The following is a 13,562-nucleotide window of genomic DNA, read 5'->3' as shown; positions in this document are numbered from 1 at the left end:
TATTTGAACACAAAATGTAAAAATGAGTCTCATATCTGCTTTCCAACACTTATTTTACTCTTTAAGCTTTACCTAAAAATGTCATTACATGTTTATATCTCACTGGCAGCACGGCGGATGTGTGGTTAGCGGGTCTGTGGCACAGTTCTGAGGTCATGGGATCAAATCCAGCTACCTCCTTCTTGTGTGGAGTTTGCACGTTCTCCCTAAGCTTGCGTGCGTTTCCTCCGGGCAATCCAGTTTCTTCCCACATTCCCGAAAAATGAATTTCAGGTTAATTGGCCGGTCAAAATGGTCCCTAGGTGTGAATGAGCGAGCGAATTGTCTCTCGCTGTGTGGCCTGTGACTGGCTGTCAACCAGTTTAGGGTGATCCCTGCCCAGTGCCTGAAGATAGCTGGGATAGGCTCCAGCACCCCCGCGACCCTACTGAGGATAAGCGGCACAGATAATGGGTGGATTATATCTCAGTAAGGGATTTAGTAATATTGGAATATTCTTCATTGCACTCCAGGATAAACACGCAATAAAGACTTAAAAGAAAAAAATAAGATAGATAAATAGGCAAAGATATTTACAAGGTTGTGCTGGCCCAAGTTGTAAGTGCATTATATTATCAGAGCAATGTTAAGTAGTGCAATAACATTGAGCTGCAGAAAAAAATCCAAAATAAGATATGATTACCCATTTTTTTATACATAGGCGATACGTTTCTCACAATTTTGTGCACTTGTTTTGGGTGGTGATGCCTCTGGGGAGGAACTGTCTTTGAGTCTGTAGCGCTTACCAGTGTACGGTCCGTCAAAGAGGTTGTGGCTGGGGTCAGAGGAGTCCTTTATTGCAAGCCGGCAATGTCCTCCAGCCTGGGAAGAGATCAGTCAAAGATTTTCCAGGCTGTTTTTAGTTGTTTATTATCTTCTAGACACTGAGGGTAACGTAATTTCAATTCTCTGTTACGCTGCAGAATTGACAGTAAAGATGACTTTGAATGGTTTTTCTGTCCTCGTGCAGGTGCGTGTGGTTGGGCGCTACGTGACCGTCTTGCTGGACCCTCACGCGTACGACAGCGTCATCAACGACAGCGAATCGCTAGACTTTCAGCGCTATGCCGAAGTGCTCATGGAAAGGATTTTCAAGCTACGCCTTCCACACCAGCAACCTGCTCACACAAAAACGCTCATGAAACAGTACGTCCTCATCTCCTCACTCTGCCTCCGCCAAACAGCCTCAGGTCACGTCTGGTTGTCATGTCGGTTTCCCTTTTTGTTTTTCTAAACACTCGTGCTCAAAATAGGGATGTTGAAAAAATGAAAGTGAAAGTTTTAATACTTATCCTTGAAAGGTATATGCCTATCTACAATTAGCATATTTATCAAAACCTTTTAAAGTATTTTTTTTGTCTTTGTTTAAAAAGTTTATGGCCCCAGTTTATGTAAAAGAAATGTGTGCTTTTACTGTTTATTTAGGCACTAATGTAATTACTAACATTTTTGACGAAAGTTAGTTAACTTCATTTTGATGTCAAACAGATACTAAAAAAATAAATTCGATAGAACTAGATAAATCGGTAGATAGAGCTATATATATATTTATATATATAAATATGCAAAATGATTCTTCTTTTTAAAATTTATTATTAGAGTGGCACCTCTACTTACAAATGTTTCAGGTTACAAAGTACCTGAACGAGAAAATATTGTTACAAAGGCCTTTCTGGATACTATGTCAAAACTAGAGTACAGTATGGACTGCCATTCACTACTCTCAGAGCTCTACCTGGCAATGTCTTGTGTATGCATGAATCCCAGCATGCTTTTCGTGTCCCCATTTAAAGTAAGAAGGTAAATGAATTTTTTTATTATGTTCTTTGTTCATTTTTTTTCACATTATGTTCCTCTCGATTAATGTTCATTGTGCAGTAGTCTCATTGCAACATGTATTTATTTCATGTTATGATGCTATTTTCTGGTTTGAAAAAAATAGATATACCATACATTTGCGGGGCTTTGAGCGGATTACCGCATTTACATTCAAAAGACGTCCCTACATACAAATGTTTCAGGTTACAAAGCTACTCCCGGGACGAATTAAATTTGTAAGTAGAGGCACCATGGTATACTAAAAAATTGTGTATAAATTGAGCAAAACGACCTTTAATGTGCCATTTTAGACAATTTTGGTTATTTTAAGTTTGACTTTCAGTGACAAGTTAAAATATGTAAGATGAGAAAAATAGCAGGCCTTGGTGGAAAGTTTTATCTATTAATTAATTTTTTTCACTGTATTGTCCTTTATTGGCTAATTCTTGTTCTTAAAGCATTTTTTTGCCACGGACCTCTAAAATAAAGCAGTCCATTCACACTTTTATTTTTACTGGGTTAACCACCCATTGAAATAAGGGTGTCATTAGTAAAACATTACACCTACTGCATTGTTCTTTGTCAGCAAAGTGTAATCTAATTAAGTTGGGCAGCTTCTTTTCTCTGTGTCTTTTGTGACATAGCAGGAAAAAAAACACAATAATTACTGGATGAGGCCATGTCACAATTTCCTGAAGGTTATTAACACCTATAAAACCATCATCTTCCTGGTAATGAATTATATTTATGGAATTATAGTGAACTTATTATGATACAAAACACATTTAAGTGTTTTTTCTCATTTTTATCTGTGTTTTTCCCCTAATAAAATCAGATAAAACGACGGTGTTTTTATACTGTAAATAGTTGATTTTTTTTGATGAATGTAACTAGAAAAAAACATAATTAAAATCAAATAGCTTTGTACACTCTAAGAAATACTTCTCTCATTTACAGGACAAATCTGTTTAGAAATATAGCAAAATATCAAATTAATACTGAAATTGGGCAAAACTTTATTCCATTTTAGTCAGATGTTTTCTTGCATTATAGGAGGAAAAAAATAAGTCACTTTTGCTTATTACTTAAAGTATTTTTTTTTCCGTAAGTGCTTTTAATCACCGCATATGTCCTTTTGTACTGTGGTTCTCAACTTGTCTGACTTCAGGACCCACCATCACACCCTAATTACAAGCTTCGACCCAAATCAAGGAAAAAATCTCACTTTTCAAATGAAAAATGAAATAATATTTCCATTTGTTATAAACAAAACAAAATGATCAGCTCAACTTAAAGTAGTAATATACCCTTAAGCTGCAATTATTATGAAATCGGGACAGCCTGGCAGCGCAGTGGTTGGCGCGTGTGCGGCACAGTTCTAAGGTCATGAGATCGAATCTTCCTGTGTGGAGTTTGCATGTTCTCCCTGTGCTTGCGTGGGTTTCTCCGGGCACTCCGGTTTCCTCCCACATTCCAAAAACATGCATGTATGTATGGTTAATTGGTCAGTCCAAATCTTCCCTCGGTGTGAATGAGCGAGTGAGTTCTCCGTGTGCCCTGCGACTGGCTGGCAACCAGTTCAGGGTGTCCCCTGCCCACTGTCCGAAGATAGCTGGGATGGGCTCCAGCACCCTCCGCGACCCTACTGAGGATAAGCGGTGCAGATAATGGAAGGATGGATAATGGATTATGAAATCCAAAGCGCTTCATTTCAGTGAATTATTTTATATATCCTCTGCTGGCTGTATTAACATGTGTAACTATTCGTCTTTTTCCGTGGCGTGAAATGGCTGAACCTGTATTTGCAGGGAATTATTACCAATCGTCTGTTAAAAAGCTTAATTGACCCTAGAATTATTTTGCCAAAGCAAAGGCCCGCAACCCTCTCAAAACTGGTCGCCGACCCTCCTGTTGAGAAACGCTGCTTAAGAAGTCCTTTGGTTAAGGGATACAATCAACCACAACCATTTTATATAGTAATGTTTCTTTGAAGTCCTTTAGAATCCCAATCTTAATGTTTTATGGTTTTCTTTTCTCGACAAACAAAGACAACAATGTGTGCATAAAACCACTCTTTCTTGATTTTTTGTTTAAAGGGACAGCGTGTATTTTTTGACCATTAGATGTCGCTGTATCACGTCACGAAAATGAGCGCCTCAACTCACGATGCATTTGCACTATATTAGCTCAGGAAGTGAAGCGCCCGTTTTGGGATCGAGAGGTCGCGGGTTCGATTCCTGGCTAGGTGTCCTTGTGCAAGACACTGAACCCCTAATGCCCCCAATAAGCATGTAGTTGCCTCGCATGGCTGACGCTGCTATCTGTGTGTGTGTGTGTGTGTGTGTGTGTTTGTGTGTGAATGGGTATGTGTGAAGCACATTGTAAAGCGCTTTGGGAGGTTTTCAGTGACATGAAAGCGCTATATAAATGCAGACCATTTACCATATACCATTTGTGTATGTTGCGACACAATATGATAGTGGACGGTGCTGAAGAATATGCGACATAGGGATGATCCCAAAAAAATAAACCACAACTTTTGAATGAGTACTGCTTTCTTTTTGTGGTCACGCCAAAGTTTGCAAAATAATCATCACCGCGTCAAAGTCTCAATGGGTTGCGAGCTGTGATTGTGACACGGCGTAATTCCCTTTTTTTCACAACCCCATCAATCAGGAGCAGATCTTGTTGTTGCGTAGCCATTAAGCCACCTTTGTCCTTTGCAGGCACTTCCTGGGAATGAATTTGAGCGCCCTCAATGACGCCATGAGCAGACACTTGAAGGCCCTGCTGAAAGCTGAGATTCCTCCCAACCAGAAATACTGGAAACGGACCGAGCTTTTTGACTTCTCATACGGCCTCCTTTTCAAGTAAAGTCTTCCCACGCAGACAAAACATATTCGAGATATGGGAAAACACAAAATTCCCTCTCATGTGATAACAGGTTCTGCTATACACAAAACTCACAAAGTAGAACAATTTTTCTGTCTATTAAATACTCTATTATAAAAAAACAAACGCAATATACAGCAAATAAAAGTACTGCATTTACTTTATAAATGTTTTTTTTTACAAATAACTTCTAATTTTGAAAATAATCTTGTTGCTTATTGCACTACTGTAGTGATTAAGGACATGAGCCACTTTACCTCAGACAATATTTAGTTGCCATCATGTGGACATTATGGAAAACTGCTTATACCTATATTAAGCGTCTTGAGAAGTCCAACTTTGTTGGCGGTAGAAAGCATCTTCCTCTACCTTTTGGTGCTTTTGTCGGTCCATAGCATTTTGTTGACATAGTGTTTTTTTTTACAAAATCTTGAAATTGAAAAAGATTTGCGGATATGTGATATAGGTTTATCAAGCTGTTTTACGTTTGAGAACAGCTTAGACTGCAACGTTATTGATGCAAGGAACAGTCTCGCAGAAAAGGGCAAGGCAATTGTTTAGCCAATCAGAATGCACAACACAATGCATGATAAAAATCCACGCAGTTGCAAAACCACCAAAATAAAACCATGATACAGCGAGGGGTATGGTTTGTTCTTTTCCTGTCCGCAAAGTTTAACTTTTCTCACCTATAGTCAACACCAACAACGAGGCGCTCGAAAGCAGGCACATCAGCACAAAGCCCCAATCCTATAGCTGTTTCTGAAGTCTGGATTTCTTTTCTATTTTGTCCTATTCTTTCTCCTCTTTGTAGTTTGGCACTCGTGTATGATGTGTTTTAACTACACACAAATATCTGAAAAACGGACACACTCGGTGAAATAAAACAATGTTATTGTACACCCTTCACGATCTTTTCCAGCATTCGTGTTCTAACAAGGCCTTTATAACATGTCGTGTTAACAAATATGCCTTTTCCTCACTGGGCTTTCAAGCTGCTACAGCTTACATACCAGCCTCTGTTGCTTTTGTTTATAAACATTCCAAAATAAACTTGGGATGACCCGCCCCAGAACGGGCTTGTTTGGTGATGCCTTTCCGCTCGCCCGCATCCGAATGAAGATGCAACGATAAAGTAAGCAGAAGAGGCAAACACAAGATGTTTGACGTTAGGCCACCGGGTATCTGGGACATGTCAAGATGTGCAATAGTCGCAGTGATGCATTGTCTGCACGGGTGGAAAAATACCTGAAGTTGAACTCTTTTGCACAGGGCGGGTTACCTGACGCTCTTCGGAGGAGAGAAGAATAATAACAGCGCCGACGCGTCTAGCGTCTATGTGGAATACCGCAAGTTTGACAACCTGTTGACCAAGCTGGCGAGAGGAAACTTGAAACCAGGTAACCACTTGTTAACCAGCAATTTAGCGGTCAAATGGGCGGGGCCGTTTGCTATGATTTATGTTGTGACTCATCCGGTATTCATGTGCTACCGCCACTGTGCTGCTTTGACATCATCGCTGCATTTGTGTTTTGTGGTTTCCATAGCAATTTAATAAGGATATACAATAGTTGCTGTTCTACACCCATCACATAGCAATGAGATCAATTTGAGTGTTTATGAACTTGACTGTTGGAACTGATTAATTTTTGCTTCCCGCATGTTTTCATCTGTTATGAATTACCTCATTCACTGTCAATCAAAATAAATGGAAAAAGGAGGTTTGACTTCCATAGCCAGTAAAGGTACGGAATGTTTCAAAGATGTATGCATTGCTAAAAATCAATTTTTAAAGGTAATTTTGATTTCACGTTTAATATTATAAGCCAAAAAAGGGTTTTCCACTTTACTTAATAGATTTCTAGTATAATCAAAACACATGTATTTAATATCAATGTGCATATACCCATGCAATTTAATTATCATTATTTTAAGGTACCAGCACTCTCAATTTCGTCCTTTGCCAGTATTTGCATCGTTTTACAATCATAAACTACAATTGTAATATAACATGTACATAAATGATTTTTCCAAGTACTTTTTTAAATTGTAGTTTTTACTGAAAACCTTTTCGGGCGGCACGGTGGTTAAGAGGTTATCGCATCTGCAGCACAGTTTGAGGTCATGGACCAAACCTTCCTGTATGGAGTTTGCATGTTCTCCCTGTGCTTGCGTACGTTTTCTCCGGGCACTCCTTGTTCCTCCCACATTCCAAAAACATGCATGTCAGGTTAATTGGCCGGTCCAAATTGTCCCTAAGTGTGAATGAACAAGTGAGTTGTCTGTCTCTATGTGCCCTGCGACTGGCTGGCAACCAGTTCGGGGTATCCCCCGCCCGCTCCCTGAAGAGAGCTGGGATGGGCTCCAACACACCCGTGACCCTACTGAGGATAAGCGGTGCAGATAAAGGATAAATGAATGAAAACCCATTTTTTTCCTGATTTAGCTGGGGCTATTTTATTTACTAATGGTATCAGTATCTGGCATCAATATTGCTGATTACGATACCCTAATACTCAAATATTAATAACTGTATCTGTCTGGTGACATTTCCTGAATTAAAAAAGGAAAGGTCATAAATCGTTTATATGAAGAAATCTGACACTATTAAAATAAGAACACCAATGACCTGAAGAAATAAAACTGTTAATATTATTTTGCTTCATTTACATTAAGTATACCAGGACATTGATGGTGTTATGAGTGCACTGCAGGAAAGAGGTCTAAATATAATGGAATCTAGAGCTCTTGTTGGTGATAGGAAGGAGTGGAGAGGTGTTGTGAAAGGATAGTGGGATTGTGTACGCGTTCTTAAGGATGGGATGGGCACCCATATGATCCGGCAGGGGTAAACCAGTGAAAGCTGTCGGGCCCTGCTGTTGAACAGAAGAGTGTGTTTTCACCCTGACCCGAGTGACATGGCCGCTTTCTGGTGTCCCATTTCATCTTGAGGGACGAAAGCATGACAAACTTAGGTGCCGAGGTGCCTAACTTGTTTGGGTGTTTGGGCAATTGGGTTGGCCATGGTCCAAAAATTTTTGTGTGTGGTTTTTGCAAAAAAAATGTCCCTTTTATTTTCTTTGTTATTGTATGTGTTTGTCTTGCTGTCGGTCACCCCTCTTGATGGATATGAACAAGGTAGATAGATAGATAGATGGAGATAGATAGATACCAGGACATTGTGCTGCTCCTGGTTTATTCGCCTTTGACACCTAAGGACAACATATATCATATATAGAAAGACTTGCAAAGAAGCTTTACACAAGAGAATCTGTACGATTCAGTAATTGTGTTTTTTTCCATAACATATGTTATTAATTATGTCATTTTTTGTGTAGTTTGATCGCGTTATATCCAATTCACGTGGGAAAAATTCAAAAATTAATTACAATACCAACTTGGTTATTCTGATTTGAGTGGACTGCTGTAGCTCAGGGTTTGTTCATATAACAAATCCCCCAAATTCTCATTATATAGCACTGTATACATAATAAGTAAACACATCAGAGCGCTTGTCTTAGGATCAAGAGATCGCAGGTACGATTCCCGGTTCCTCCGTGTTATATGTCGAAGTCTCCTTGGGCAAGAAACTGAATCCCTAATGCCCCCAATAAGCAGGTTGGCGCCTTGCATGGCTGCACGGCCGCTATTGGTGTGTGTGTGAATGGGTAAGTGTGAAGCACATTGTAAAGCGCTTTGGGAGGTCTTCATTGACTTGAAAAGCTCTATATAAATGCAGACCATTTACCATTTACATTCCTGGCTTAGTCTGTTATAAATCTTTGACAGTTATAGATGTGATTGGTAGTAATTGAATTTGGGGAAAAAAAAAAGGTTATGTAAGTTCATTGACTTGTGTCCAAAATGCAATTTTTCTATGGTAATGCTCCGTAAGTTGAGGGCTGTTAATGTTTTGAGTTACGACATGGAGATAATTTTAAGATTTGGTCTTTGTTGTACCAGCAGCAAGTCTTTGCAAGCTGACCTGCTGCTTTGATGTCATCTTGTGTAGTGAGATCACTCAATTATCAGATGATCTGATTTCGTATCAGTGATTTGTCAGAAGTAGCCCCTATGACAACTGTTTTCACATAAAAGCGCACGTCACCGATTGCATCATCATAGTATCATCCTTATTATAAATTACGCACTATTCATGCATTTCATCATATTTAAATGTCAAATCTTGCATGGGCGAAACACGACACCAGCTTTTTCTGTATGGGCATTGCTTCCCATAGAATTTTGTGAGACTCCGTCGGGTGGATAGTCAAGGGGGGTCTGGGGGCATTGTTTTACCGGATATACTACCAACAATAATCTAACATTATATATAAAATGAATGAATAAAAAAATGCATTATACTACTATATTCATAACCTTTATTTTAACTCCCTAAAGGGAACCTTTAACTATCCATCCATCCATTATCTGCACTGCTTATCCTCAGTAGGGTCGCAGGGGTGCTGGAGCCCATCCCAGCTATCCTCGGGCAGTGGGCAGGGGACACCCTGAACTGGTTGCCAGCCAGTCACAGGGCACACAGGGACAGACAATTCGCTCGCTCAGTCATATCTAGGGACAATTTGGACCGTGCAATTAACCTGGCATGCAGATTTTCGGGATGTGGGAGAGAACCGGAGTGGCCGGAGGAATCCCACACAAGCACGGGAAGAACGTTCGACATCATGACCTCAGAATTGTGCCGCACAGGCGCTAACCACTGCGCCGAGCTTTGAGGGACTGATTCAGATTATTTTGTCAGTGACAGATAATGAACCATGTTTTAGAGCAATTATATACAAATAAGGATCATTCTCCTGCTTTCAAATTTGTCATCTCTCATGGGGTTTTGGTTAGTTTTTGGTCTGTACTTGCAAAAGGCCTCATTACTTTCACCATTTTCATGCTACACTAACAAATGGAAACAAAGAAAATCACTGGGACGAGCATGAAGTTGCTCTCCAGCACCCCACATTCCTACTGCCTAACCTCACGCCTCGATTAGATAGATGGATAGATAGATACTTTATTCATCCCCGTAATGAAATTCACAATTCTAGCAGTATGTTAAAAAATTTAGATAAAACGAGATATAAATTACAAAAAAGGTACACTAGATAACAGAATAAAAAGCATTTAAATAATGTTAAAAAAATAGACACTGAATAAAAATAAAACAAAATATGCAAATGTGAGGTTTAGAGTTTAATGTGGGCTTTTACTCCCCTGGGTGGAGTTAAAGAGCCTCATAGCATGAGGGAGAAATGATCTCCTCAGTCTGTCACTGAAGCTGCTCCTCTGCCTGGAGATGATGCTGTGTCGTGGATGTAGTGAAGTATCCATGATTGACTGCAGCATACTGCAATTCCCTCCTCAAAGGTTTACCTCAAAAGTCCCTCCATAAACTTCAGATGGTCCATAACTCTGCTGCACGCATTATCACCAAAAACCCCTCTCACCATCACATCGTCCCTGTCCTTCAGCAACTCCACTGGCTCGCAATCGACCATAGAAACAACTACAGAATTCTTCTCTACACCTACATGGCCTTTTCATAACCTTGCCCCTCCGACCTCCTTCACATTCCACATCCCGCACCTTCAGATCAATCCTCCTCCCTCCATCTCACTATACCCGCTGCCCGTCTGAGCTCCATGGGGAGCATAGCTTTCAGCCGCTCTGCCCCCCAGCTCTGGAACTCATTGCCGCCTGACCTCCAGAATTCTGCCACCCTGTCCACCTTTTAAACCCAGATTCAAAACTTACCTCCCCAGACACCGGCCTCACATACCGCACCCTTTTAAATCTACTGTGTTTTTATTCACTATTACTTTCTTGTTTTATTCTAGTTTTGTTATTGCTTTATTGTTGTTTGTTACTATATGTACTGTGACCTTGGGTGTCCTGAAGGGCGCTTCCATGTACAATGTGTTATGATTATTATTATTATAATGTTTCCGTTCCGCTTTGCTAAAACTAATATAAAAGCAGATAAGTGCAGGTGGGGAAAAAGCAGGAGCTCTTTCAACTCTGTTGGGCAACTTTAAACTAGTTTAAGGCCACCTAAAAAGATGAACCCCACCTTTGATATATATATAATATATTTGTAAAAAATAGTTGATATATTCACATTCTAGCATATTCTAGCATCTTCTACACCTGCCACCTTCCACACATTGACTAGTACTTATTTGCTATTTATTCATTAAACATCTGTCTAATATTTCAGTCCCTGTCATATATTTCACCTCTTATCTGTTTTCATCTCCTTTCATCTGTCTTCCGAGTCTTCGTGTATCACCTGAGTGGAGATGTTTTTGTTCCTTTGACAGAGGAGAGGAGAACGGCGTTGAGCGCTCGTCACAAATTGTGGGAATTTTTGTCCTCGGCGGGTCAATCGGAGGAGTCGGGTTCGAATGCCTGGATCCGAGGCTACAGGCAACTTCTTCAGCGGGCTGGAGTTGACGAGGACATGCAGAAGCGAGCAGTGCTCCTGCAACTTTGGGCGACTCAGGTGAGCAGTCTGGAGGAAGCGTTTAAATGTATTAAAACGTTTCAATTTGAGGTGCAGTAGTTTACTTTTCTCCACCTGATGGTGCTATTGCTTCTTCTATGTGGCAAGATTGTTTTCTTAAGTGATGGGGTGGATGACAGTGGTTCCCAACCTTTTCTCTATAAAAAGGCGTCTAGTCAGCAAAACATTGATTTGGATACTAGGCAAAAATCCATGAATTATAATACCAATTACCAATTAGTGCAAGGGGCATCCAGTTTGATATGCATTTTTTAGAATAGTAACTCAACTAGATGGCTTGCTAAATATCTGAAAAGGTAGCTTGATAGTTAGCTAAAAGGGTAAACGGGTAAAAAAAACCTTAAAGGAGCTAGATAGCTAGCTAAAAGAGTAAAAATCCAACTAAATAGCCAGATAGAAAGTTAAAGAAAGCTAGATCGCTTGCTAGAAAGGAGTCCAAAATTTAGCTTCAGGTAAAATGTTAGCTAGATGGCATGTAAAGAATGTAAAAAGCTCACTAGATATCTTGCTAAATAGCTAAAAAGGTAGCTTGATAGTTAGCTAAAAGGGTGAATGGGTCAAAAAAAAAACTTAAAGGGAGCTAGATAGCTAGCTAAAAGAGTAAAAAGCCAACTAAATAGCTAGATAGAAAGTTAAAGAAAGCTAGATAGCTTGCTAGAACGGAGGCCAAAATTTAGCTTTATGTAAAATGTTAGCCAGATAGCATGCAAAGAATGTAAAAAGCTCGCTAGATAGCTTGCTAAATAGCTAAAAGGTAGCTTGATAGTCAGCTAAGAGGGTAAACAGGTCAAAAAAACCTTAAAGGGAGCTAGGTAGCTAGCTAAAAGAGTACATAGCCAGATAGAAAGTTAAAGAAAGCTAGACAGCTTGCTAGAAAGGAGGCCAAAATTTAGCTTTAGGTAAAATGTTAGCGAGATAGCATGCAAAGAATGTAAAAAAAACTCGCTAGATATCTTGCTAAATAGCTAAAAATGTAGGAAGATAAAAGCTACAAAGCTACCAAAAGGTAGCCAGATAGCTAACTATTCGCTTTATGAAACCCAAAATTAAAATTTAGATTGTAGTATTTCTTGTAAAATGAATCAATAAAAAGATAAATGAATTGGTTTGTTTATTACACAAATAATTTCAGTCTATTCTTTTTCCTAATTGCTTAAAGATAAGTATCAATACTTAAATAGATTTATTTTGTCCATGAAGCCCATAAACTGGAATTCATTCATTTGAATTTCTAAAATAGAACCTTATCATGTTGTTAATATGTTATTACCAGATTTTTTGAGTGTTTAATAGACTCAGTCAACCAATTAAAAAAAAAATACTAGAAAATCACAATGACCCAGAACTAGTGAGCACGTCCGTGGGCACCTTAACTGTCTTTAGGTGGCACTGTGGAGCCAGTGGGCACCATGTGAGAGACCCCTAATCTAGAATTCTTTTTTGTTTTGCGTTTAAAATTGTTTCTCGATCGAGTTCCACTCTCATTCATCTCAATTCTTTTCTGACTCATTCCATTTCTGCCTCCATCCCTGCTGGAGGCAACTTTTGCATTCGACGTGTTGATCCGATGTTCAACTTGGCCCCACCGGCCGCTTACTCATCATTTTCTTTCGTCACTTTTATTTTTATTTCAAACTTTCAATGGCAACTTTGAAGTGATGCTGAGTCACACTGTGGCGTGTGAGGCCTTCATGGACCTCATTAAAACATGTGATTTTGAAGACCAGCGACACACCGGATCTAAGCATTATTCGGATCTTTTTTAATGATTATCAATTCCATTTGTATTGAATTGTACTGAATCAAAGGCAGCCTCTTAAAAGAAAAGTTCTTTTTGTCATTTATAAACATTCGATTTATCTTGCTAGGTATTATCTGTATTTCAAAAATATCAGCTCAAAAGTGGGGGAATATATATATTTTTTTACTACATTTTGACATGTTTCTCGTAAAATAATAATGATTCTTAAAATTAGCTAGTTGATCCGATATTTTCACTTATTATTAATATTATTTGTCTTATTTTACTAACATTTTAAAAATGATAATTAAGTAAATAATAACAAAATATAAAATATTTAAATTTACTAAAATGATTAGCCAGGAAAGGATCTTACTTGAGATTTATAATTTTTTTGTAATGTTTTACTGCATTTTTCTTATTTCATGATTTGTATTATATCTCATTAGCTGCACCGCTTATCCTCAGTAGGGTCGCGGGGGTGCTGGAGCCCATCCCAGCAATCATCGGGCAGGGGACACCCTGAACTGGTTG

The 13,562-nt window shown here is 39.1% G+C and overlaps 1 protein-coding gene across 1 annotated transcript in view; it reads left to right on the top strand.

Moving 5' to 3' along the window:
- The window catches only part of LOC148364288 (prostacyclin synthase-like), a 28,903-nt gene that overhangs the window by 6,170 nt on the left and 9,171 nt on the right, over window positions 1-13,562 (top strand). Inside the window, exons 3-6 of the mRNA XM_088338348.1 lie at window positions 1,010-1,185; window positions 4,584-4,727; window positions 6,022-6,149; window positions 11,085-11,266. Coding sequence (XP_088194474.1) covers window positions 1,010-1,185; window positions 4,584-4,727; window positions 6,022-6,149; window positions 11,085-11,266 — 630 coding nt within the window. The remainder of the gene's footprint in view (window positions 1-1,009; window positions 1,186-4,583; window positions 4,728-6,021; window positions 6,150-11,084; window positions 11,267-13,562) is intronic.

This window comes from Urocampus carinirostris, chromosome 6 (genome assembly GCF_059441175.1).
Source record: "Urocampus carinirostris isolate Australia breed hairy pipefish chromosome 6, RoL_Ucar_1.0, whole genome shotgun sequence".
Lineage (NCBI taxonomy): Eukaryota > Metazoa > Chordata > Actinopteri > Syngnathiformes > Syngnathidae > Urocampus > Urocampus carinirostris.
Note: the sequence above shows the minus strand (reverse complement) of the source record. Positions and strands in the feature narration are given on the sequence as shown.